The sequence below is a fragment of the Oryctolagus cuniculus genome, chromosome 20 (genome assembly GCF_051225735.1).
Source record: "Oryctolagus cuniculus isolate XC-2025 breed Fujian yellow rabbit chromosome 20, ASM5122573v1, whole genome shotgun sequence".
Lineage (NCBI taxonomy): Eukaryota > Metazoa > Chordata > Mammalia > Lagomorpha > Leporidae > Oryctolagus > Oryctolagus cuniculus.
In genome coordinates this window covers 1365413-1393328 of record NC_142886.1, presented here as the reverse complement: position 1 = coordinate 1393328, position 27916 = coordinate 1365413, and the positions used below count along the sequence as shown (strand labels likewise).

Here is a 27916-nt window from a genome sequence, read left to right as displayed (position 1 = left end):
CATCATAAGGAAGAAACAAAAGTCAAGATGTAGTGAGTCACTGGTGTGAACTCTAAAGCAAATTAGATAAAGCAAAGAAGTTATAAAGATTTTTAATGAATGATGGATAGTAACTGGCACAAAAAGACTCTGCTAGAACTACAATCTCTAGAGTGCCCTCCCATTTTGAAAAAGAGATGAGAACTAGATATGATACTTAATATTCTCACACCTAATGCTACATCTATATGCTATTTAAAATGATTGTCATTCTATGAGTCTGCTGTGTGGACTGCTTCCCAACTCAACATGTCTTAGAATGCAATGTCTGGCCTCATTCTAAGTCCTTTTTTATTTTTGCTAAATATTTATTTATTTATTTGAAAGATAGCCTTACAAAGAGAGAGAGGGAGAGACACAGAGATCTTCCATCTGCTGGTTCACTCCCCAAATTGCTGCAACAGCCAGAGACGGGCCCACCCAAGTCAAGAGCCAAGAGCTTCTTCCAGGTCTCCCAAGTGGTTGCAGGAGCCCAGGACTTGGGCCATCCTCTGCTCATTTCCCAGGTGCATTATCAAAGATGGATCAGAAGTGGAGCATCTGGGACTCAAACCCATGTCCGTATGATGCTGCCAAGGCAGGCGGTGGCTTTATCCTCTACACTAAAGTGGAAGCCCCATGCACACAAAGTCTTAATCAGTGACTCTTCCTGGCTTTAAACTGAAAGTTTTCAGGCAGAAAAATCACTAATTTCTCTGGTTTCATTTGAGGTACAGAAATAAAAAGCATGTTGCTTTTATTACTGCTGTAGAATGGTGATGCACCTGCAAGATAAAGCTATGCAGAAACTGGCTGTGTAAACCTTCTATTTATGCAGAAGATCACTACAGCTAAACCCAGAACTAGGGAGTTTTTTCTTAAAGAAACACCTACAGCAGCTGCTGTTGTGGTGTAACAGGTAAAATGCCAACTATGACTCTAGCATCCTATATGAGTACTGATTTTAGTCTTGGCTGCTGCACTTCCAATCCAACACTTTGCTAATGGCCTTTCAAAACCAGTGGAAGATGACCCAAGTACTTGTGCCCTGGCTGCCCAGGCTGGAGACCATGAAGAAGCTCCTGACTCCTGGATTTGGCATGATTAAGCCCTGGCTGATGCCACCATCTGGGGAAGTGAAACAGCAGGTGGAAGATCTCTCCCTCTCTCTCTCCCTGTTAATTAATAAGTAAGCAAATAAAGAAATTAAAGAAATGCCTACAACCTCCTCTCTTTTCATCCTTAAAATACCCTCACATTACCTCATAAATTTCATGAAGCACTCTAGGCTCTCAATGTTATCTGGATAATTTCTCTTCAAATGCAAAAAGAATTGGTTGACTTTTCCAAACACTTTGTATTGAAGAGACTACTTATTTTTCTTCATCTGTTCTAGACACCGTAAAAGTCAATTAACTGGCCAGCTCCGCAGCTCAATAGACTAATGCTCTGCCTGTGGCAACAGCACACTGGGTTCTAGTCCCGATCAGGGTGCTGGATTCTGTCCCAGTTGCTCCTCTTCCAGTCCAGCTCTCTGCTGTGTCCCAGGAAGGCAGTGGAGGATGGCCCAAGTGCTTGGGCCCTGCATCCACATGGGAGACCAGGAGAAGCACCTGGCTTCAGATCAACGCGGTGCGCTGGCCGCAGCGGCCATTGGAGTGTGAACCAATAGAAGGAAGACCTTTCTCTCTGTCCACTCTGCCTGTCCAAAAAAAAAAAAAAAGTCAATTGACTATGGGTTAATGACTTGTTCTCTATTCTGCCCCATTGCTTAATGTATGTGCTTTAATGCCAGTGATATGCTATTTTGATTACTATAGCTTTGTAAAATATATTAAGTAGTGTGACCATTCCAGCTTTCTTCTTTTACTTCAATATTGACTTGACTATTCATTATCCTTCACAGTTCTGTACAATTCTGGGGACTTTAAAATATTTTGTTAAAGAGGGGCTGGTTGGCACTGTGGTTTAGTGGGTAAAACCACCACCTGCAGTACCAGCATCCCATTAGCGTGCCAGTTCAAGTACCGACTACTCCACTTATGATTCAGCTCTCTGCTATGGTCTAGGATAGCAGTGGAAGATGGCCCAAGTCCTTGGAGACCTGGAAGAAATCCTGCTTCTTGGCTTTGGATTAGCACCCTGCCACAGCCTTTGTGGCCATCTGTGGAGTGAACCAGTGGATGGAACACTTGATTCTCTGTCTCTGTCTCTCTGCAATTCTTTCAAATAAATAAATCTTTTAAAAAGTTTTGTTAAAGAATAGCATTGAAACTTTGCAATTGCACTGAGTCTGTATATTGCTTTGGATAGTAAGAATATCCTAATACTATTCTAACTTATGAACTTGAGTAATGTTTCAATTATTTCTGTTGTATTCAATTTCTTCACCAACATTTTAAAATATTCAGCATTCAGGTAATTATCTTCCTAGATTAAATTCACTCATATATATTTATTTTTTTCTGCTAGAATTTGTTTTTCAAAAAAATGGTTCTTAGGTTATATAAATTCTCTTAATTTTGTATTCTATAACAGCTGCAAAGAAAAAAAGCATCTGGCAAAACAAACCCAGATTCATTATTTAAAAATTTCAAGAGAGAGGGCCAGGGGCTGATGCTGTGGTGCAGCAGATTAAAGCCCTGGCCTAAAGCGGCAGCATCCCATATGGGTGCCAGTTCTAGAACCAGCTGCTCCACTTCCAATCCAGCTCTCTGTTGATGGCCTGGGAAAGCAGTAGAAGATGGCCCAAGTCCTTGGGCCCCTGCACCCAAGTGAGGACCTGGAAGAAGCTCCTGGCTGTTGCGGCCATCTGGGGAGTGAACCATTGGATGGAAGACCTCTCTCTCTCTCTCTCTCTCTCTCTCTCTCGCCATCTGGGGAGTGAACCACTGGATGGAAGACCTCTTTCTCTGTTTCTCTCTCCCTCTTTCTCTCTCTCTCTCTGCCTCTCTTCTCTCTGTGTAACTCTATTAAATAAATAAATCTTTAAAAAAGAGAGAGAGAGAGAGAGACAAGGCCAGTGTTGCAGTACAGATGGTTAGGCCACTGTCTACAGCACCAGCATCCCACATGGTCACTGATTCAAGTCCCAGCTGCTCCACTTCTGATCCAGGTCTCTGCTACTGTGCCAGGGAAAGCAGCAGTGGATGGCCCAACTGCTTGCACCTATGTTGGAGACTTGGATGAAGCTCCTGGCTCCTGGCTTTGACCTGGCCCATCCCTGCCATCAGTTGGGCATTCATTTGGGGAGTTGAACTAGTGAATGGAAGATCTCTGCCTCTGCTCTCTCTTTGTAACTCTGACTTTCAAATACTAAATAAATCTTTTAAAAAAAGAAATGCATCTCAATAAAATAAAGGCCATAAATGACAAGCTCACAGCTAACACCACAGTCAACAGTGAAAATTTGAAAACTTTTCCTCTTAGGCAGACATCGTGGAATACTGGGTAAAGTCACCATCTAATGCCAACCTCTCATATGGCATTGTTTGTGTCCCAGATGCTCCACTTCTGATGAAACTCCCTTTTAATGACCAGGAAATGTCAAAAGAACATTCTCCAAATGCTTGGGCCCTTGTAACCCATGTGAGCCCCAAAAGAAGCCCCTGTCTTTCGGCTGGCCCAAGGCTGGCCATTGCAGCCATCAGGAATGAACCAGAGCATGGAAGATTTCTCTCTGTCTCTCCTGACTCCTTGAAAATATAAACATTTCCAGGGCCAGCGCTTGGTGCAGTGGATTAAGCCCTGGCCTGAAGTGTCGGCATCCCATATGGGTACTGGTTCTAGTCCAGCTGTTTCTCTTCTGATCCAGCTCTCTGCTGTGGCCTGAGAAAGCAGTAGAAGATGGCCCAAGTCTTTGGGCCCCTGCACCCATGTGGGAGACCTGGAGGAAGCTCCTGGCTCCTGGCCTCTGATGGCATAGCTCTAGCTGTTGCAGCCATCTGGGGAGTGAACCAGCAGATGGAAGACCCCTCTATCTCTCTCTGCCTTTCCTCTTTCTGTGTAACTCTAACTTTGAAATAAATAAATAAATCTTAAAAAAAGAAAAGAAAAACATTTCCTATAACAACAAAGAATACAAGGATGTCTACTCTCATCACCTCAATTGTGTATAGGACTGAAACATCTAGTGGGAGCAATTAGTGAGAAAAAGAAATAAAACTGGACCTTAGCTATTTAGAAAACCCTAATGATTCCATGAGAGGCTATTCATTGTCCTGAATTGTGCAGCATGTCAAGCCATTGTTTGTGCTGCCAGCATTCCCTAACAGAGCCCCAGCTCTAATCCCAGCTACTTTGCTTCTGATCCAGTTTCTTGCTAATATGCCTGGGAAAGCAGCAGAGGATGGTCCAAGCCTTATGTGCCTGTTACCCAATGTAAGAGACAATGATGGCTGCTGGCTTCAGCCTGCCAAAGATCTGCCTGTTGTAGCCATTCAAGAAATAAACTGTCATTCTTACTCTCTCTCCCCATCTGTCTCTGCCTATCTCAGAGTCTCCTGCTTTTAAGACAAATAGGGACCAGCACTGTGGCAGAGGAGGTTAAGTGGCCTCCTGTAATAACAGCATCTCATAGGGATACCAGTGTGGGTTCCATCTGATCAACTTCCATTCCAGTTCTCAGGTAATACACCTGGGTCCAAGGTTCAAGTGCCTGGGCCCCTGCAACCACATGGGAGACCTGGAAAGAAGCTCCTGGCTCCTGGCTTTGGCCTGTCCCAGCCCTGGTTATTGCAGAAGTGAACCAGCAGATGGAAAAACTGATTCTCTCTCTCTTTCTCTGTAACTGCCTTTCAAGTAAATAAATATTATAGCAAGCAAACATAGCAAATAAATATTTTTCAAGATTTCTTTCATTTATTTGAAAGGCAGAGTTACAGGGAGATAGAGAGATCTTTGATCTTGGTTCACTGCCCACATGTCTACAGTGGCATGGCTGGGGAGCCAGAAACATAGGTTGCAGAGGCCCAAGCACCTGAACCATCTTTCCCTGATTTTCCAGTGCATTAGCAAGAAGCTGGATAGGAAGTAGAAGAGCCAGGACTCTAATCAGTGCACACGTGGTATAGCGGAATGGCATGTGGTTGCTGGACTAAAATAGATAGATCTTTAAAAAGGAAAATTTAAAAAACTATTAAATCCAAAAATGCATTCCATAAAGTTGCAGGATACAGAATCAACCAGGTTGTAGTAATTGTGCTACATCAAAAATGTTTGAAGCAATGTAGATTTATCTTGGAGAAGGACAGACTGAAAGATTAATACCAACCGGCGCCGCAGCTCAATAGGCTAATCCTCCACCTGCGGCACCGGTACACCAGGTTCTAGTCCTGGTCAGGGTACCGGATTCTGTCCCAGTTGCCCCTCTTCCAGGCCAGCTCTCTGCTGTGGCCTGGGAGTGCAGTGGAGGATGGCCCAAGTGCTTGGGCCCTGCACCCCATGGGAGACCAGGAGAAGCACCTGGCTCCTGCCATTGGATCAGCGCGGTGCACCGGCCACAGTGCACCAGCTGCAGCGGCCATTGGAGGGTGAACCAATGGTAAAAGGAAGACCTTTCTCTCTGTCTCTCTCTCTCACTGTCCACTTTACCTATAAAAAAAATTAATGCCTTGCTAGTGAATAAATGTGGAATCTGATGTCACAGAGTAAAAGATGTAAGCATTGTGAATGTGTATTGTTTCCTAGGCTGCCATAAAATCATGACAAAATAGGTGACTTAAAACAACTAAAATGGGATAGGCATATAAAAATGTGGAATAAATATATATTCTTTTTCTGTTCTTGAGGCCGGAAATCTGATATCAGGGTGTCGGCAGGGCCATGTTCCTTCTAATGGCTCTAGAGAAGAATGCCTCCTTGCCTTTACCTAGCTTTTGATGATTGCCTGCAATCATTGACATTCAGTGGCTGGAAGCTGTATCTCTCTAATTTCTGCCCCTGTTGTCATGACATCTCCTTTCTCTGTATCTTTATATGGCTTTCTTTTTTTAATATTTTATTTTTTTGACAGGTAGAGTTACAGACAGTGAGAAGCAGAGACAGAGAGAAAGATCTTCCATCTGCTGGTTGACTCCCCAAATGGTGGCAACAGCTGGAGCTGGGCTGATCCAAAGCCATGAGTCAGGAGCTTCCTCCAAGTCTCCCACATGGGTGCAGGGGCCCAAGGACTTGGGCCATCTTCTACTGCTTTCCCAGGCCATCAGCAGAGAGCTGGATTGGAAGAGGAGCAGCCAGGACTAGAACTGGTGCCCATATGGGATGCCGGTGCCACAGGTGGAGATTAAACTTCTGTGCCACAGCACTGGCCCCTGTGTGATCTGCTTATAAAAACAATACATATTGGGGGCCAGCACTGTGGTGTAGCAGGTAGGGCTTCCACCTGCAGTGCCAGTATCCCTTATGAGCACCACTTTGAGTGCCAGCTGCTCCACTTTTGATCCAGCTCTCTGCTGTGGCCTGGGAAATCAGTAGAAAATGACCCAAGTCCTTGGGCCCCTGCCCCCACATGGGAGACCTGGAAGAAGCTCTTGGCTCCTGGTTTTGGATTGGCACAGCTCCGGCCATTGCAGCCAATTGGCGAGGGAACCAGTGGATGGAAGATCTCTCTCTCTCTGCCTCTCCTTCTCTCTCTCTGTGTAACTCTGACTTTCAAATAAATAAATAAATAAATGTTCAAAAGCAAAAAAAGTAGAGAATGAGATTTTGACAAAACATAAAATGTCTTTTCCTCATTTAATAATCAGAAATGTAAAATATTCTCTTGTAGTCTGTTTATTTTAACAAGCTGCTCAACCAGATAACTTGGAAATCAAACCTGATGATAAAGTACTAAAATTTAATTAGAAATTAGAATAATGTTGTTTCCAAAGGCTTGGACTCTGTCCCAAGTGTGGGGAGTGGGTCCCTGTGGGGAGCAGGGCCCATCTCCTGCAACATGGTGAAATAAGTACTGAGACTACCAAGACTAGACTAGACTACTGAGACTATTGAGACTAACTCTATGCGCCTGATCTCCCACCATATGGCGCTCTGAGGAAGTAAACAAATCTTACACAGCTGCTTCGTCAATTAGCTGATTCCTGATCCAACCTCTGATTGGAGGAGAACAGCATGCTCAGTGCGTGGGCAGCAGAGCACGGATTGGTGGAAGAGGACTATAAAGGCAAGATAGAAGCAGCATGGAGGGATTCGCTTATGCGCCACAGACATCTCACAAAATGCACCGAAAGAATAACAAGAATGCGGACACACACCAAGTGGAATGCGGTTAGAATGCAGTTAGCACAGGAGCAAACTTGAGCACACAACGCAGAGTCATTCGCTTAAACAACAGTGTCCAGTCTGGTGTAGCTCCCCCCACCCCCATGAGCCCGCTGGAGAGCGACAAGTGGTTTCGTGACTCAGATACAGATGGGGGGAAAAAGCCACGGGGAGCGAGAGACAAAAAGCCGCCGGCGAAAAATAGAGAGAAATAAGAAAGCTGGAGAAAGGAAAATAAGAAAAAGCCGCAGGAAGAAAACCGCAGGGAGAGAAAGAAAGCTGAGGGGAAAAAAGCTGCGGGGGGGATAAGAGAGCCGGGAAATAGAAAAAAAAAATAAGAAAGTCTCCCCACAACATGGCGATGAGAGGGCTTGGATTCGGACTGCCTAGGGTGATAAGCACCTGTGGGCAACTCTAGCAGAGCAGAGTATGTGCCGCGGGGCACCGAAGACAGGCGTGTATGAACACCACAAAGAATAAAAAGAAGGGGGAGCTGTGGGGAGCAGGGCCCTGTGGGGAGCAGGGCCCATCTCCCCACAGCAGGTGCCAATTAAAATAATGAGGACATGGTTTTGGAGAGAATAAAACAGAGCAGTTAATCCTTTGCAAACGAGGACACAGAAGTCTATCAAATCTCAATGATAGTTACCAAATAATCAGGCCCTTGCTGCTTGCTGCTCAGATGGTCAATTCATCAGAGTGTTGGTAAAAGGAAAGGGTTAATTTAAAAAATCCAGTACTCTTGGGGGAAAGAGATCCCCCAATCCAAAGTGAGCTCTTTCCCAACAAGCCAACAGGACAGTTGCAGAGTGAGGTTGGAAATAGAACAATGAGTCTATTTGATTAACAATTATGCAGATTTTCATGCTTTGTTCTGATGAGGGTCCTACCTTGGCAGAGGAGTGTAGCATGGATCCCTCAGCTGGCAGTTCTTGATACGGAGCTCAACATCAGTTGGGAGAGCTCAACATCAGTTGGGAGGAGACTTTCTGTAGCTGGGTCAAAAGTCTGCCATTCCAAATCATCCCCTTTCAGTGGACTCCTAAAATTCTTATGAAAACAATATTCACAAGACTAGGGTTAGAGTAGATGCCTTCAGGAAGGTAAAATGTGGGAAGGGAAGGTGCCTTTATTATGGCTAATAATTCCTCACTGTCAAGTTTTCTGATCCATATGTATGGAATAGGCTACTTTCTGCTGAATGAAAGTAATGTAGGGGAATTTTTGGAATGGAAAATTGACATTGTTTTGACCCTTGCTTTCTCCCTTTGAAGAGAGATAAAAGCAAGAACATTTGTTTAGCTTCTGGCTCATACATTCATTTGTAAAGTTTCTGTAACATAGTGACTTTAAACCCTAAGTAAATTCCCAATAACATTATTAGAATGTTAGTCCTCATTTAAAATTCCTCCTAAAATAGACCTGGTTCCAGATGGTATCCAGGAAATGAATTTGAAAGCCAGTCTCTACCTCCTTGGGAAAGGGGAGCCACACAGGTAGTTTCCGCATGTTTTACCTTGCAGGTGCCTTATCATTTCACAGTAATAATAAAAGCAACAACATATTAACATTACTCTACCTAAACAGCAAATCATAAAACTGTTGGCAGCTTTCACTAAGAATTTTTAACCTCAAGTAAGTAAAGCCATTGACTAGGGCTCAGTTTGTAGGTCAGACATAGTATTAAACTGGATGGGCATGTTAGCTAGGAAAATGATCCCAGAGCTATTGGGATTTTATACACAATATCTTGTTTTGATGGGGGCACAAATTTCTTCTTTGGATGGCCATGAGGGTGTTTCAAGCCATTTGGCTTTGGGGGATTGCCTTCCTCAGTAGGGAAATTTAAGCTCAGTTATCTCTCCTTCACCATCCAATAGGCACCTGCATAATAAGAAAAAGCATAGTTCCTACCACTTTCTCTCTATATAACCCTGCTATTTAAATAAAGAAAATCAATCTTTTAAAAAAAATGAATTCCAGATCCAAATTTCTAAAGGGGATGTCAATCACATACAGGCTTGCTGGACTATAGTGTTCCAAGCATCCATGCACATGTCCCTCGGAAGGCTTTAGAAGAAAGGTGGCTGACACTCATCATTTTTAGATTAATGAGCAGGTCGTGTGACTGTGAGCTGGGAACCTCCCTGTTGTTTATGAGGTTGCAATGGTGAGATGGGCTGTCTAAGAGTGAACTGCTCTGCCTCTCCATAGTACATCATCAGTGGCTGTTATTCTTACATGCATTAGGCAGTCTTGGCTAGCAATGTCCAGATTTTTAAATATTTAAATTTTTAAATTTGAGTCAGTATTCTGAGTCCTAGTTCTTGCTTCTTGATTACCAAGAATTCCAAAACCTATCTCAGATCTGAAAACCCCAGTATGGGTGCTGTATATAGATTCTAGCATAATGTGAGAGTATAAGATGAGAGAACTCCAAACATTGTATTTAGTTAGCATACCTTAGAAATAGTGGCAGTCTGTAGAGGTTGCAAATCTACCTACCAGGGTGGTGAGACATTTAAGGGATTTTAATAATTCTCCAAAAATTATTAAAAGGAAAAACAGCAACATGATAAAGGCTGGCTTCCCATGAGTCCTAACCCTATTCATCTTCCTGCACTATACACCCTCACCCATCCGTGATCCATACCCACCCTACATAGCTTGTCTGGGCCGCAGCTGACAGAAATTTGATGGGGAGCTGATGACAAATGACCTAAACAGCATATTGATACAGGAATCACCCCGTAAGAACTTTGGATCTAGCTGAAAAGCCCATGACATCATTTCAGTCACGAAAAGCTAAGACACTGTGGAAAAAAAAAAAAAAACACTACATGAAGAATCTCTGTGAGTTAGACCTCAGTGGAAAGCAGGGGCCATCAAAGGAGGTACCTTTCTCTGAAGGGAGAAGAGAACTTCCACTTTGCTTATGGCCCTGTCTGAATACCGACAGTTTGTGGACTCAAAAAGCTTCCACAGCCTTGGCAGCACATGAGAAGAGCCTCAGGTGATCACTGACTTCATAATTAAGAGTGTCAATTGTTAAATCAACAACAGGAGTCACTGTGCACTTGCTTACCATGTAGGACCTCTGTCCTTAATGAATTGTACTATGAGAATTAATGGTAAAACTTGTCATCTTCAAAAGTACTTTATACATTGTGTGTCTGTGTACGAGCAAACTGTTGAAATCTTTACTTAGTGTAGAGTTGGTCTTTGGTATATAAAGATAATTAAAAATGAATCTTTATGAAGAATGGGATAGGAGAGGGAGTAGAAGGTGGGACAGGGAGAAGTGGGGGTGGGAGGGTGGGTATGGGAGGAAGAACTGCTGTATTCCTAAAACTGTATCCATGAAATTTGTATTCATTAAGTAAATGCTTTATAAAAGGAAAGGAGAGGAGAGGAGAGGAGAGGAGAGGAGAGGAGAGGAGAGGAGAGGAGAGGAGAGGGGAGGGGAGGGGAGGGGAGGAAAGAAAAGAGCCAAGAATGGGACAAATATCCCTAAAGCTCCTGCATTTTCTAAATTGACAAGGACTCCTCACTGTCTCCTTGGGCATCAACAGCCACAGACACAGTTGCTGGATGGTTTAAGGGATTTAAATGATTACTCCATCGCATTTACCAGATCTCTCACAAAATCTCTACTATAGGAAATCCACTTAACAGGGGCTGATGCTGTGGCATATTGGGTAAAGCAGCCACCTGCAGTGCCAGCATCACATTTGGGTGCCAGTTAGGGCCACCCCCTGCTGCTTCAGTTGTGATCCAGCTCTCTGCTGTGGCCTGGGAGAAGAGTGGAGGATGGCTCAGGTGCTTGGGGCTGCATCCAGGGTGGAGGGAGTCTGGGAGGAATCTCCTGACTCCTAGATTCAGATCAGCCCAGCTCTTGCCATTGCAGCTACCTGGGAAGTGAACCAGTGGATGGAGGACCTCTCTCTCTCTCTCTCTCTCTCTCTCTGCCTCTGCTTCTCTGTAACTCTGCCTTTCAAATAAAATAAACATTTTTAAAAATCCACTTAACAGCCAACTTCTCTTAAATTTAACACACATACAGGACATGCAGTATTACAATAGAACACCACTTTCTTCTTAGTAAGAAGAAAGTAAGTAAGTAAGTAAGCCACAATGCAACTCAAGGTGATTTTGGATGGAAATTAAATTGAACCACTCGTATTTCACCAAATGAATACTCTTCCAAATTGGTGTGTGTGAACCTCTGGATCTCCTCACATCCGGAGCTGAAGAGGCAGCTCGCTACTCTGCATGGAGCAGGTAGTGGCACAAGCCAACCTTCAGAGCTGTCCCTGAGCTGTAACCCCACTGTCTGTGTGAGTGTGTGTGTGTGCATGGGCCCAGTGTGTGCAAACCTCTGGATCTCCTCGCATGTGGAGCTGAAGCACCAGCTCCCTAGCCCCCTTGCTAAGTGACACAAGGTGACTACAAGATGCTCCAGCCAAGATGCCGCCTCACCACCTTGTCTGGAGTCCCTATCAGCCTACTGCCAGAGTAGACCACACAGGCAGACCAGGCCTCTGAGCAGGGGACCTCTCCAACTTCTCTTCACCTTCCACTGCAGTTTAGTTCACAGGTTCCAGAGCAAAGAAACAACCTGATATGTGTTAAATATCCTCCAGGAACAAATCTGAGTGAAACCTACATTTGTTCTCAGGAAAATAGACTTTTCTTCACCTTCTACTGTGGTTTAGTTCACAGGTTCCAGTGCAAATATGGAATAGGAAATAATCATCAGGAACATGAACATAAAACTCACTTGCTGGGACTGGCATTGTGGTACAGCACATTAAACTATCACTTATGATGCCTGCATCTCCTATCAGAGTGCCAACTTGAATCCTAGCTGTGCTCTTTCTGATCCAATCTCCTAACTGTGCCTAGGAATTAGCAGATAATGGCCTGATTACTTGACTCCTTGCCACCCACATGAAATACTCAGATGAGGTTCCTGACTCCTGGCTTCAGTCTGGCTCAGGCCCAACTGTTGCAGCCATTTAGGGGAGGGAACCAGTGAATGGAAATCTCTCTCTCTCTCTTTATTCCTCCCCTATGTGTGTGTATCTCCTTCCCTCTCACTCTGCCTTTCAGCAAAATAAATAAATCTCTAAAAAATCTCCCTTCAGGATCAAGCATCTGGGGGTTACTACACTTTAGGAGGAAATGGATTGATTTGTTCAGAGTACTCAAAGCAGCTTCTGTATATATCTCAGTTCTTTCTCTGTCCACACTTATAGCACTTATGACAGCATCAGTGTGAGTTTTCATTCATTTTCTCATATGTAGTGTGTGACCTATTACAAAGCAACCTTCCTGATTGTATGTCTTTTGCTTCTCCATCCCAAATACTTAGAATAGTGTCTTGTGCCTGACACGTGAAGATCATTTGTTGAATGAACAAACTGAACTATTTACTAAATGTTAATGAAGGAGCTTATGTTCAATCAGTCCATTTATAAAATAAAGCTCAGCTGACTATGAAATGTTTATATTGTATATAAAATATATATGAATTTGCTATCTGCCTTTGAACTCGGTCATGAGCATCAGTATCCTTGTCTCCTTAATTGTTGTGGGCAGTAAGAAGACTTCTGTCTGCTCTGTTTAAAGATCCCCATGGTTCTCAGTGTTCAGAGAGCTTTTCTGCTGGTGACCTTCCATGTCCACCTGGTTTCTCTTTGTACCAAGCCTGGACTTGAGGATTGTGATTGTGGCTATGGATCCCAGTTCAAAACTCAAAATGTACCCACTGAAATATTTTCTGATTTCCTCTTCAATCCAATGGCTGTTTGACACAGTGTGGATCGACATCCACATACGTGTGACTTTTCCCATTTTTCTGGAATTGATTTCTATTTTAATTCCATTGGAGTCATGAAAGCAATGATATGACTCCAATTTTCTAAAAATTGTTGACACATATTTTCTGAAATAACAGATGATCCCACCTGGAGAATTGTTGACAGCTGTTGAGAAGAACACATGTTCTGCTGTCAGGTAGAATGCTCTCTGTCTAACTGTTAGGAAAAGTTGATTTATAATATTGCTCAAATCTACCACTCTTGAAAGTGGAGTAGTAATACATTCTGTTTGTTCCATTGCTGTTTATCCCTTCAGAGCTGTCAACATTTGCTTATATATTCTGGTGTTCTGAGGTTGCGTATGCATGTTGTTCAACCTCAAAAAGTACACAGAGGAACACTCAAGAATATCAATAATAATATAGGAACAAAATGAGGAATTCAAAAAACACATAGAACAATGAAGAAGAATCAATCAATTTTCAAGATGTAGAAAATGGTGAATAAAAAGAAATAAAAATAAATAGAAAAGTTCTACTCCAAAGAAACACACAATAGAAAAAACATTTTGTTATGTAGAAATGGGATTGGACTTGCATGATCCTCAAACTCTGATGCTTTTCCCTGGCACAAGTCCATGTCTTCTACTGAGAGCATCATCCAATGATTTCTTCAGAGTGATCCATCCCACCTGTCAGTGCAAGTGTTAAGTTGTTGCTCCCCCATTCGCGGAGGAACGACACTAGACCCTGTGCTGTTTTTTGTCTGCTCGGCCCTTCCTGGGTTTGCTGCTGGTCCTTCCCAGGTTGGCTGCCGACCCCTCCACCTCCGTGGAGGGGCGGCTCCCTCTGCCACTTTCCCCGCTTCCGCGGAGGAGCGGCACACCACTGGCCGGCTCTCTCGGGGGCTGCTCAGGTGTTCCTTCAGATGTTCCTGGTGCATGTTGTCTCTCTCCTTCTTTATAGTCCTCTTCCACCAATCCCAACTCTGCTACCCACACGCCGAGAATACTGCTCTCCTCCAATCAGGAGCAGGATCAGCTCCTGCAGCTTATCAGACTGATGAGGCAGCTGCGTAGTTGTTTGCTCCCTCAGCGCCATATTGTGGGACAGCAGATGCATAGAATAAGTCTTAATTCCAGTAATTTAGTCTAGTCTCAGTTGCTCCCCACATTAAGTGACCATAAAACTAGCTCCTGCTGCAGGGGCAAGGGTCATGCTTGTTCTTCCTGCTGTGGCAGTGTTGGTGCATGAGGAGTTGGGGCTCAGGTGTGCACATTTTGAGGGAATGCACAGGCCCCAGGATTTAGCCCTGGCTGTGGACACAACACCTCTCTGTTCAGCACAAGGTACACCTGCTTCCACCTAGTGTAAGATGCCCAGGGATGACCAAATTATGTCTCCCCCAAACACTGCCAGAAGGCAGGGAACCCAGGCCACACCCACACTGAACACGGCTTCTGCACTCTGTCATCAGTGTCTTTAGTGAGAGAGGATGGCATCGGATTCCTATTTCAAAAAAAAAATTGATGACATAAAACTCAACAAAATGGAATCAGGAAAGTTATTGTGAAAATGGGCAAATATAAGAGATTGTACAAAATTAGTAAGTATTAACTGCACTTCTGAGAAAATATGTTAATTTTTATGAGATGTGTATTTGGCCACTTTTTTCATATCCACTCTTTTTTTTTTTTCAAAAAGATCTGTGTTATTTATTTGAAAGGCAGAGTTAGAGAAAGACAGGTCGAGACAGAGAGAAATTTCAATTGGTTGGTTCACTCCCCAAATGTCCACAATGGGCCAAGCCGGGCCAATCTGAATGCAGGAGCCAGGAGTTTCTTCCAGGTCCCCAATGTGGGTGCAGATATCCAAGTATTTGGGCCATCATCTACTGCTTTTCCAGGCACATTTGCAGAAAGTTGGATGGGAAGTGGAGCACCCAGGACTTGAACCGGCACCCTTGTTGGATGCTGACATTACAGGCCAGGGTTTTAACCTGCTGTGCCACAGGTCTAGCTCCTATTTGACTGCTTTTAAAATGTACTATTATTGTGGTTCTGAGAAAACAAAATATAGCTGATGAATTTTATCATCTTAAGCATTTTGAAGTGTATAGTCGAGTAGTGTTGAGGATATGCACATTGTTGTGGGACGAATATTCGGAACTGTTTTTCCTTATGAGACTGAAACTCTCTACCCATTGAAGGAAAGTTTTTACAATTCCACCACCACCAACTCCCAGTAACTGCCATTCTACTTGCCATTGCCCAGACTATGGAGTCTTTAGGAGGTATGGTGATATTTCAGGGTCACATAACTGAGAGGGTAGAGGGAACCCTCTTGGAACTCAGTTTGTCTGCAAAGCTGGGTCCTGATTGTACCCAGGCACTCCCTGGGGTTTTCAGATTGAGCTATGTGTCATAAATGTGTGTGATTATTGACATGGCATGAGGCAGATGGAGGATGAGTCTTTGGAGAGGTCCTTTCTGCTGAGGAATCCCAGGAAAGAGAATCCCAAGAAATGAAATCAATTTCTTGATGAAAGTCTACAATAGAACCTGGAACTCAGGGTGTCTAAGCTTTCTTTGCTGAAGCCCCATTGGAGAAAGCCATCTGTTCTGTTCTGTCCTGACTTTCTAGGGGCCCAGACTCAAGAAATCTAGGATGTGAATACTTTATAACTTTGCAGATATTGACTCAACTCTTGCTTTTGATACCTCAGGCATTTGGGCAGGAAGGACTCCATGGTGACATGGGTTGTCCCAAAGAAGGAAACTCTAGGCAAGGTCACCACGCTGATCCTACTTGGGCATTGCAACACTACTTCCCCTTTTGTGGGTATTTTTGGGAGCTTCATGTAGGCTGTCCTGTCCCATGTAGGAACAATTTATTGGAAGAGTTAAAATCTGGGTTAGCCTGTTAGGTCTATCTCTAGGTCATGGCAGGCAGAATGGGTAGAGGAATGTTGTGCTGGCACTCATCTTTTATGTGAATCCCAAGCTAGAGAAATGTTCAGATGGAAATCTGTGCTTGACCTTGCTAACAGAAAGTTACCTGGAACAGAAACAGTATTGAAAGCCAGATGACATTATGATACCTATAGACCTGGCTTTAGAACCACCGCAGGAAGTTGAAAATGTACTTAATAGTCATACACTTCTCCCTGGGTGATGGGCAATTTCACCACACTGACAATGAAGCCCAATGCTGATTCACCTTGGGTGCAAGTACAGAGGGATCTTCATAACTGTGCAGAGGGATCTTCATAACCATGGCCAGTAATGGCCAACGCGACCTCCTGCTCCTGTTCTTTAGAAACAAACAAACAAAAAACCCAGGTGCATAATTTGTTGAAGATATATATTTTCAGCTACATGCACAGTGTCAGTGGTAATGTAAAATGATGCAACCACCACAGAAAACAGTATGAGTGTTCTTCATTACATTGAAAATAAAATTTTTATATGATCTGATAATCTCAGTTCTTATTAAATATCTAAAAGCATTGAAAGTTCAATATAAATAAAGTATTGGCACTGTTTGCCACAGCATAATTCACTGTAGCCAAGACTTTTAGTGTGGCCTGCACTCACAGTGCAAAGTTATGCAGGCACAGAGAAAAGAAAATCCTGTGCCATGGATGAACAGTAAGGTTATTTTCCTAAGTGAAATTAACCACAAGTATCAGTCCCCAAAGACAAATAATGTAAGAATCCAACATATTAAGTATTTAAAATATTCAGAGGGGTCAGCGCTGTAGTGCAGTGGTTTAAAGCCCCACCTGCAGTGTCGGCAATCCATATGGGTGCCTCTTCAATTCCTGGCTACTCCACTTCTGACCCAGCTCTCTGTTATGGCCTGGAAAAGCAGTAGAAGATGGCCCAAGTCTTTAGGCTCCTGCACCTCTGTGGGAGATCTGGAAGAAGCTCATGGCTCCTGGCTTCAGATTGGCTCAGCTCTGGCCGTTGTGGTCATTTGGGGAGTGAACCAGTGGATGGAAGATCTTTCTCTGGCTCTACCTATCTCTGTAACTCTTTCAATTAAATAAATCTATTTTAAAAAATAGAATACGAGGATCCAGCACTGTGGCTCAGCAGGTTAACACCCTGGCCTGAAGCGTCGGCATCCCATATGGGCATCAGTTCTAGTCCCGGCTGCTCCCCTTTTGATACAACTCTCTGCTATGGCCTGGAAAAGCAGTAGAAGATGGCTCAAGCCCTTGTGCCCCTGTACCCATGTGGGAGATTCAGAGTAAGCTCCTGGCTTTTGGCTTTGGGCTGATGCAGTTCTGGCCATTGCAGCCAAATGGGGGGTGAACCATCAGATAGAAGACCTCTCTTTCTCTTTTCCTCTCTTCTCTCTGCGTAACTCTGACTTTCAAATAAAATAAATAAATCTTTAAAAAAAATAGAATATGAGAAGCATAAATTAGAAGGGTAGTTATGGATGGTAGAAAAGGTATGCTATTCAGTAGAAATAGAATTTTTAGATGAAAACAATCCTAGAAATCTGGTGTGTGTGTGTGTGTGTGTGTGTGTACACACATGTATACATCACTTACCTTACAGTGACAACTGCCCTTGTGAGATACAGTACTCAAGCCCTCTTCTACCTGACCTTGTATAAGAAAAGGGCTCCCTCTATTGGTCTTTGGTCACTCTTCAGGTGTTTGTTGAGTAGGGCTGGTGGCAGGCTATTCCCAAGTGAGTAGAGAGTCTTGACTGGTGTCATCTAGGAATGTTGGGAAAGACTGCAATACCATATCTCTTTTCTCTCCCAAGCTTGGTCTCCTTAGTTACCACACTGTATTTGGGTGACAATGCAGGAAGATACACCAGTCTCTGCTGAATTTATGACAATGCAATTGCAATTGAATCCTATGAATGGATCTTCCTTTATAAGAAAATGGGCAGCCTCTCATCTTGGCCTGAGACTTCTAAATGCATCCAACAATATTATTTCCAGTTTTATTTATTTTATTTTATTTTTTAAAGATTTACTGAATTATTTGAAAGTCAAAGTTACACAGAGAAAGGAGAGGCAGAGAGAGAGAGAGAGAGAGAGAGAGAGAGAAAGAGAGAGGTCTTCCATCTGATGGTTCACACCCAATTGGCTGCAATTGCCAGAATTGTGCTGATCCAAAGCCAGGAGCCAGGAGCTTTCTCTGGGTCTCCCACATGGGCACAGGGGCACAAGGACTTGGGCCATCTTCTACAGCTTTCCCAGGCCATAGCAGAGAACTGAATCAGAAGTGGAGCAGCCAGGTCTTGAACTGGCACCCATATGGAATGTCGGTGTTTCAGGCCAGGGCATTAACCCCCTGTGCCACAGTGCAGGTCCCTCCAGTTTTATTTTGGTAGGACCCTTGTCCAGGTATATCAGGCCAGAGAATAATCAATAATGTCTTTCCTGCCAGCGCTGTGGCTCACTAGGTTAATCCTCCACCTGTGGTGCTAGTACTCCGGGTTCTAGTCCCGTTTGGGGCACCGGATTCTGTCTCAATTGCTCCTCTTCCAGTCCAGCTCTCTGCTGTGGCCCAGGAAGGCAGTTGAAGATGGCCCAAGTGCTTGGGCTCTGAACCTGCATGGGAGACCAGGAGGAAGAACCTAACTCTTGGCTTCGGATCACTGCAGTGTGCTGGCCATAGCGTCCATTTTGGGGGGTGAACCAATGGAAGGAAGACCTTTCTATCTGTCTCTCTCTCTCTCACTGTCTATAACTCTCTCTGTCTAACTCTGTCTGGCAAAAAAATAAATAAATAATAGGTTGGTTCCAGGTCTTAGCTATTGTGAATTGAGCTGCAGTAAACATTAGGGTGCAGATCGCTTTTTTGTTTGCCAATTTAAATTCCTTTGGGTAAATTCCAAGGAGTGGGATGGCTGGGTCGAACGGTAGGGTTATCTTCAGGTTTCTGAGGAATCTCCAGACTGACTTCCATAGTGGCTTGACCAGTTTGCATTCCCACCAACAGTGGGTTAGTGTCCCTTTTTCCCCACATCCTCGCCAGCACCTGTTGTTGGTAGATTTCTGTATGTGAGCCATTCTAACGGGGTGAGATAAAACCTCATTGTGGTTTTGATTTGCATTTTCCTGATTGCTAGTGACCTTGAACATTTTTTCATGTGCCTGTTGGCCATTTGGATTTCCTCTTTTGAAAAATGTCTATTGAGGTCCTTGGCCCATCTCTTAAGTGGGTTGTTTGTTTTGTTGTTGTGGAGTTTCTTGATCTCTTTGTAGATTATGGTTATTAACCCTTTATCGGTTGCATAGTTTGCAAATATTTTTCCCATTCTGTCAGTTGTCTCTTCACTTTCCTGACTGTTTCTTTTGCAGTACTGAAACTTCTCAATTTGATGCAATCCCAATAGTTGATTTTGGCTTTGACTGCCTGTGCCTCCCAGGTCTTTTCCAGAAACTCTTTGCCTGTTCCAATACCTTGAAGGGTTTCTCCAATGTTCTCTAATAACTTGATGGTGTCAGGTCATAGATTTAGGTCTTTAATCCATGTTGAGTGGATTTTTGTGTAAGGTGAAAGGTAGGGGTCTTGCTTCATGATTCTGCACGTGGAAATCCAGTTTTCCCAGCACCATTTATTGAATAGACTGTCCTTGCTCCAGGAATTGGTTTTGTATCCTTGATCAAATATAAGTTGGCTGTAGATGTTTGGGTTGGTTTCTGATATTTCAATTCTGTTCCATTGGTCTATCCAACTATTTCTGTACTGGTACCATGCTGTTTTGATTGCAACTGCCTTGTAGTATGTCCTGAAATCTAGTATTGTGATGCCTCCGGCTTTGTTTTTGTTGTACAAGATTGCTTTAGCTATTCGAGGTCTCTTCTGCTGGAACCAACCTAAATGCCCATCAATGGTAGACTGGATAAAGAAATTATGGGATATGTACTCTTCAGAATACTATACCGCAGTAAGAAACAACGAAATCCAGTCATTTGCAACAAAATGGAGGAATCTGGAACACATCATGCTGAGTGAAATAAGCCAGTCCCAAAGGGACAAATACCATATGTTCTCCCTGATCGGTGACAACTGACTGAACACCAAAAAGGAAACCTGTTGAAGTGAAATGGACACTATGGGAAACGGTGACTTGATCAGCATAGCCCTGACTGTTAATGAACAACTTAATACATTATCCCTCTTAGTAGTTTTTTTTGTCTGTTCTACTTAATATGACTAGTTTAATTCTGTAATTAATACACAGTTATTCTTAAGTGTTGAAATTTAACTGAAATGTGATCCCTGTTAAACATAAGAGTGGGAATAAGAGAGGAAAGAGATGTACAATTTGGGACATGCTCAAGCTGACTTGCCCCAAAGGGTAGAGTTAGAAACATACCAGGGGACTCCAATTTAATCCCATCAAGGTGGCATGTACCAATGCCATCTCACTAGTCCAAGTGATCAATTTCAGTTCACAATTGATCATATTGAAAGGACTAAGAGTTAAAGGGAGCACATAAACAAGTCTAGTACCTGCTAATACTAACCGATAGAATAAATAAAGGGGAGAGTGATCCAACATGGGAAGCGAGATACTCAGCAGACTCATAGAATGGCGGATGTCCTAAACAGCACTCTGGCCTCAGAATCAGCCCTAAAGGCATTTGGATCTGGCTGAAAAGCCCATGAGAGTATTTCAGGCATGGAAAGCCAAGAAACTCTGGCAAAAAAAAAAAAAAAAAAAAAAAACACCTAAATGGAAGATCTCTGTGAGTGAGATCCCAGTGGAAAGAACAAGTCTTCAAAGAAGGAGGTACCTTTCTCTGAAGGGAGGAGAGAACCTCCACTTTTACTATGACCTTGTCTAAACAAGATAAGAGTCGGAGAACTCAAGGGGCTTCCATAGCCTTGGAAACTCATGACTGGTGCATAGGGAGATTGCTGATGCCATAAACAGGAGTGTCAATTTGTAAAGTCAACAACAGGAGTCACTGTGCACTTACTCCTCATGTAGGATCTCTGTCCTTAATGTGCTGTACATTGAGACTTAATGCTATAATGAGTACTCAAGCAGTATATTTCACTTTGTGTTTCTATGGGGGTGCAAACTGTTGAAATCTTTACTTAATGTATACTAAACTGATCTTCTGTTAAAAAAAAAAAAAGAAATTATCAATTCCCAACTTGACTCTCACTGGGATTAAGCATGACGATAGGTCTGATCTGATTTCATCATCATTTAAAAAATCATCTTTTATTTTTTTCACTTTATGTTTCTGTGTGAGAGCAAACTGTTGAAATCTTTACTTAATGTATGCTAAACTGATCTTCTGTATATAAAGAGAATTGAAAATGAATCCTCATGTGAATGGAAGGGGAGAGGGAGTGGGAAAGGGGAGGGTTGCGGGTGGGAGGCATGTTATGGGGGGGAAGCCATTGTAATCCATAAACTGTACTTTGGAAATTTATATTCATTAAATAAAAGTAAAAAAATAATAAAATAAAAATAAATAAATAAAATAATGTCTTTCCAACATTTACATTAACATTTCTTTCTCCATGAAAGATTTTCCTAGAGAGAAGCAACATGAAAGACTTGATATTTCTCTTCTATATCATGGAGTTGCTAAGGAAATAATTCCCTCATTAACCATTGGAGTGACCAAAGTGAATTTACATGAATGGTGAACACAGGAGATAGAGCTGAGTGAAGGCAGAAGTTCACAGTGCAGTGGGGAGACAGACACTCCTGCAGTGAGCTCAATCAGTACTAGAGGTACTGGGAGAGGTTGAGCAGCATTGAGTGAGAGATAAATGAGAGGGTTGGATAGAAGAGCAAGAGGGAGTTATTCATTTGTGGTCACCATTTTATACTTAAAAAATTTTCTGGGATACACTGTAATATTTGCATAAATTATTTTTTTCTCTTTCAATATTTTATTTATATTTTCAGTTTCCATTCAATGATAATCAATTCCATAAAAAGTTGAGTTACTATGAATCAAAGCACAGTTACAAAACACATATATATGAGAGTATTTCAGGCATGGAAAGCCAAGACACTCTGGGAAAAAAAAAAAAAAACCTAAATGAAAGATCTCCATGAGTGAGATCCCAGTGGAAAGAATGGGTCATCAAAGAAGGAGGTACCTTTCTCTGAAGGGAGGAGAGAACTTCCACTTTGACCATGGCCTTGTCTAAATATGATCAGAGTCAGTGAACTCAGGGGGCTTCCAAAGCCTTGGCAGCTCATGACAAGAGCCTAGGGTGATTACTGATGCCATAAACAAGAGTGTCAATTTGTTAAGTCAACAACAGGAGTCACTGTGAACTTACTCCTCATGTAGGATCTTTGTCCTTAGTGTGCTGTACATTGAGATTTAATGCTATAACTCGTACTCAAACAGTATTTTTCACTTTATGTTTCTGTGTGGGAGCAAACTGTTGAAATCTTTACTTAATGTATGCTAAACTGATCTTCTGTATATAAAGAGAATCAAAAATGAATCTTGATGTGAATGGAAGGGGAGAGGGAGTGGGAAAGGGGAGGGACGTTATGGGGGGGAAGCCATTGTAATCCATAAACTGTACTTTGGAAATTTATATTCATTAAATAAAAGTTCAAAAAAAAACACATATATAATCCAAAATAGAAGAACAGTATTTAGATATAAAGCAAAGTCATGTTCATTCACACACAGAGTGGACTCAGATCTGGTCAACCTGGTTGCTCATAGGAAGGTTTGTAAAGATGGTCAAATGTGACTGTGAAGAATAAGATTTCTGCCAAAGCAAAGACATTTTCTTCCTACTACACAGCGTGTAGCTGCAGGGACTAAGTATAGTTTATGGTCCACTAAGAAGAAGAGCACTGAGCCTTGTGGGAATGTTGGCTTCCCAAAGACATGCAGCAGCTGCCCTAGACTTGTTTATCTAATATGTCTTGCTAAACATGTTCCAGAGAAACCTTGGAGTTAGATGAGCACATGCATGAGCTGTACAATACGCTGTTGTAATCATTATCAATAAAGAAAACACCCCGGGTTAGTCTGGCAGCACTTTGCAGAGGAATTGTTTCCATGTCCTGTCTCTCCTGTCTCTCCTTTCACTTGCACACTCATCTCTTCAAGATCCTGGTGAGTCATAAAGATGGGGAATCCCATACCTGGTGTAATGGAAACATAAAGTTGGGCTGCTTTATCTCCTTTAGAAAGAGGGACACTTTTTTTTTTTAATTTCACAGGTAGAGTTATAGACAGTGAGAGAGAGAGAAATGTCTTCCATCCATTGGTTCACTCCCCAGATGGCCACTACAGCTGGCACTGCACCGATCCATAGCCAAGAGCCAGGTGCTTCCTCCTAGTCTCCCATGTGGGTGCAGGGGCCCAAGTACTTGGGCCATCCTCCACTGCCTTCCCTGGCCACAGCAGAGAGCTGGACTGGAAGAGAGGCAACTGGGACTAGCTCCTGGTGCTCATATTGGATGCCGCTGCTGCAGGCAGAGGAGTAGCCAAGTGAGCCATGGTGCTGGCCCGAAGAGGGACACTCTTTACCAAAAAGTAATTGGATGCTTGCTGTAAAAAATTAATAGTTGCTATCCTTGGAATCCTGATGAAGGCACTTTAAAAATAATTGATTGTTGGGTCAGCACTGTGGTCTAATTGGTAAAAGCCACCACCTGCAGTGGTGGGCACTGGTTAAAGTCCTGGTTGCTCCACTTCTGATCCAGCTCTCTGCTATGGCCTGCTATGGCAGTAAGAAGATGGCCCAAGTCCTTGGGCCCCTGCACCTGTGTGGGAGACCCAGAAGAAGCTCCTGGATCCTGGCTTCAGATTGGTACAGTGCTGGCCATTGCAGCCATTTGAGGAGTCAACCAGTGGATGGAAGAACTCTTTCTCTCTCATCTCTCCTCTCTCTGTGTAACTCTGACTTTCAAATAAATAAATAAATCTTAAAAGTGTCCAAAACCCAAAACGCATATCACTGTACTAATCAGAGCTGCTCTGTTCTCTCAGTTTAAACTGAACAATGGTTCCGCTGAGGAACTAATATAATAATAATAAGGAAAGGGAGAGGATGTCCAGCTTTGCATTCTTTGAATACATACAGGGTAGGGTGAGTGCACTGGTTTGAATTGATGCAGGGACTAGCATGTGATTCAATAGGTCAAGCTGCTCTTCTGACATTGGCATCTCATACTGGAGTGCAGCTTTGAGTCCTGGCAACTCCTCTTCCATTCTAGATTTTTGCTAGTCTGTGGAGAAGGCAGTGAATAATGGCCCAACCATTTCTATCAACCATATGGAAAACCTGGATGAAGCTCCTGGCTCCTGTCTTTCATCTAATTCAGTCCTGATGTGGTGGGCATTGTGCAGTAAGCCAACAGATGAGTGATTTCTGCTGCTTGTCTTTCTCAGTCTCTTTCAAATAAAAAAACTAAATTAAAAATGAAGGAGTGGCCATTTGACATAGTGGTGTGACCACTGCTTGGGATGCCTGCATCCCATGTCAGAGAGCCTGGGCAAAGTCCCAGCTCTGCTTCTGACTCCAGCTTCATGTTGGTGTGCATTCTGAGAGACGGTGATGAGGGTTAAAGGAGTTGAGTCTGTGCCACCCTTGTAGAGACCCAGATTGTGTTTCAGGTTGCTGGTTTGGGCTTGGTCCTGCCCCAGCTGTGGCATAAAGTTGGGGAGTGAACCAACAGATTTGAGACATATCCACATATTTTCTTTTCAGTACAAAAATAAAATAATTATTTTTAAAGATCAAGAGAGTTCTCAAAAGCTTTAAAATAAAAAGATCAAGCTGTTTCAAAACTATCACAAATGTATTCAGAACAGGAAACACATTATGAATATTATTGTATTATTTCTGCAGTCTCCATACAGGCATGTAGATGCTTAGAGGGGGTCCAGTTTTATAACGTTGGCCTAATGGGAATTGGGTAAGGTTTAGCCTTTATAGTATTTAATGCTGTCCCTGTTTTACTAACATGATGTGGATATTGTCATCTTACAATTTGGTCATTTTAAGAGTAGTTAATTTTGAAATTATTTCAAACTTACAGAAATACCATGAGTGAGTCCCATTCATTGAGAATGCCCAGTTAGTATCCTTTTAGCACTTTTGCCCCTGATCCAAGATGTTTCTGCTAACTATAGGGTGGTCCCCTGATAAATAGCATATGAACCCCAATTTAAGAAACCAACATTAATCCAACACAACCCAATCCACAGAACTATCACATCTTTTTCCAACCATGTTAAAATATCATTTCTCCCACTGTGATTCAATGTTATTTTTCTGGAATTCTAATATGAAATTCTAATATGAAAACCCTTAATAGATATCAAGAGCAGAGATGACTCAAGCTGGGTCCCTCCAGTGTTCCTTTCTGAGAAAATGTGGGCCCTGTATTCTCATCAGAAGCACCATGGTTCTATGCTGGGCTCTGCTCAGTCTCCCATTTGTGCTATGATGGATGCTATCAACTTGGTACTTAGTGAATTTCTTCCAGATTGATTCACATGCAACCTTTTAAGTATTTATTTATCCATTTTGAGTGCAGAATTATAATGAGTGATCTATATCTATATCTATGTCTACATCTATATCTTTTAAAAGGATTTATTTATTTATTTGAGAGAAAGAGAGGCAGTGAGAGAGATAGGTCTCCCATCTCCTGGTTAACTCCCCAATTGGCCGCAACAGCCAGAGCTGCATCAATCCACAGCCAGGAGCCAAGAGCTTCTTCTGGGTATCCCATACAGGTGCTGGTTCATGTCTCAGCTGCTCCACTTCCAATCCAGCTCTGTGCTAATGACCTGGGAAAGCAGTGGATGGTGGCCCAAGTGCTTGGACCCCTGTACCCATGTGTGAAGAAACTCATGGTTCCTGGCTTTGAGTTGGTCCAGCTCTGGCCATTGTGTCCATTTGGGGAGTGAACTAGCAAATGGAAGACCTCTCTCTTGGTCTTTCCCCTTGTCTATCTATGACTGCTTGTCAAATAAATAAGTAAATATTTTAAAAAATTAGACAAAGTAACATTTATCTGTGTAATTTCTGTTCTATAAGTAAATCAGAAATTAGAGACTAAGCATAATTGGTTTTCAAATTTCCTATAAATCAAAAATTTACCTCTTGCAGTAGCATGCAGTAAAATTTACTTTTTCAAAGAGGAAGAAGTTTAATAAGAGCCTTCAAAGAACTTTCTATGATGAGCCAAATTCACTGTTGCCAGAAAAAAATTTGTAAATTTTAGGAAGGCTGATTAGAAAAAATCAGATATGCCTTCTCCTAGCCACATGACTTTGTGAGATTAAGAAAGTGCTTTGGCCGGTGCCATGGCTCAATAGGCTAATCCTCCACCTGCGGCACTGGTACACCAGGTTGTAGTCCTGGATGGAGCGCCGGATTCTGTCCCAATTGCGGGAGCAGTGGCCATTGGGGGTTGAACCAATGGAAAAGGAAGACCTTTCTCTCTCTGTCTCTCTCTCACTATCCACTCTGCCTGTAGGAAAAAAAAAAAAAGAGAGTGCTTTGTTTCAACTTTTTCCTATTGATGAATACTGTCACTTGAAATTTTTTCTTTAAAACTAAATACTAATTACCAGTAATCAATCATCCAAATAAGTACATGATAATATACATTAATTATTTTTTATTCAGCACATCATAGTGACAAATGTAGAGTAGTAGCACATTTATAGTCTGTTCTGGACTCTATTAAAATATTTATTTATGAGAGAGAGAGAGACCTTCCATCTGCTGGTTCACTCCCCAAATGACTGGGCCATGCCAAAACCAGGAGCATGGAACTCCAACGGTTCTTCCATAAAAGTGGGAAGTGCCAAAGTATTTCAGCAATGTTCTGCTGCTTTCCTACACACATTAGTAGTGAACTGGATCAGAACTGGGACTGGAACCTGAGTTCATCTGGGGTGCCAGCATTGTGAGCAGCTGCTTAATCTGCACCAAATGCTGGCCCCTGTTCTTGATTCTTAAAGGAAGGACACAGTAATGTCTAGCTGAAGAGAGATATGTACCAGACTTGAGTTTTACTATGGACAGATGACAGACACTGTAGATTTAGCTGAGTTTATGCCCAAGGGGTAGGACTCATTTAAGTTTCTTTTTTTAAAGATATGTTTTATTTACTTGAAAGACAGAGTTACAGAGAGAGCCAGAGCCAGAGCCAGAGCCAGAGCGAGAGCGAGAGTGAGAGCGAGAGAGAGAGATGATGTCTTCCATTCCACTGGTTCTCTCCCCAGTGACTGCAATGGCCAGAGCTGAACTGATCCAAGCCAGGAGCCAGGAGCTTCTTCCAGGTGTCCCATGTAGGTTAGGGGCCCAAGGACCTGGGCCATCTTCCACTGCTTTCCCAGGCCATAGCAGAGAGCTGGATCAGAAAAGGAGCAGGCAAGACTTGAACTGGTGCCCATAAAGGATGCTGGTGCTGCAGGCTAGGGCTTTAATCCACTGCACCATAGCACTGCCCCCATTTGGGTCTTCTAACAAATCCTGGTGTTAGCTTGACTTGTAAATAGAGACAATTAATAAATTGCACAATAACCTTGGTAAATAATAGAGATATCTTTTGTTTATTTAGAAGGAGACTTTTAAAAGTAATTTTATAAAGAATATAAGGAGGGACTAGCATTTAAGCCACCATTTGTGAGAATGAAATCCTATATGGGTGCCAGTTCAAGTTCTGGCTGCTACACTTCTGCTATAGCTCCTTGATGATGGCCTGAGGAAACATCAGAGAATTGGCCAAGTGCTTGGGCTCCTTCACCATGTGGCAGGCATGGAAGAAGTTCCTGGCTTTGACCTAACCCAACCCCTGTCTTTGT

General features: G+C 42.8%; 1 protein-coding gene across 1 annotated transcript in view; it reads right to left on the bottom strand.

Annotated features, from left to right (window-relative positions):
• Positions 1-27916, bottom strand: part of LOC127485255 (uncharacterized) — a 147285-nt gene that overhangs the window by 49537 nt on the left and 69832 nt on the right. The window contains exon 2 of the mRNA XM_070067766.2: positions 8172-8331. Within this exon, the coding sequence (XP_069923867.1) occupies positions 8172-8192 (21 nt within the window). The 5' untranslated portion in view covers positions 8193-8331. The remainder of the gene's footprint in view (positions 1-8171; positions 8332-27916) is intronic.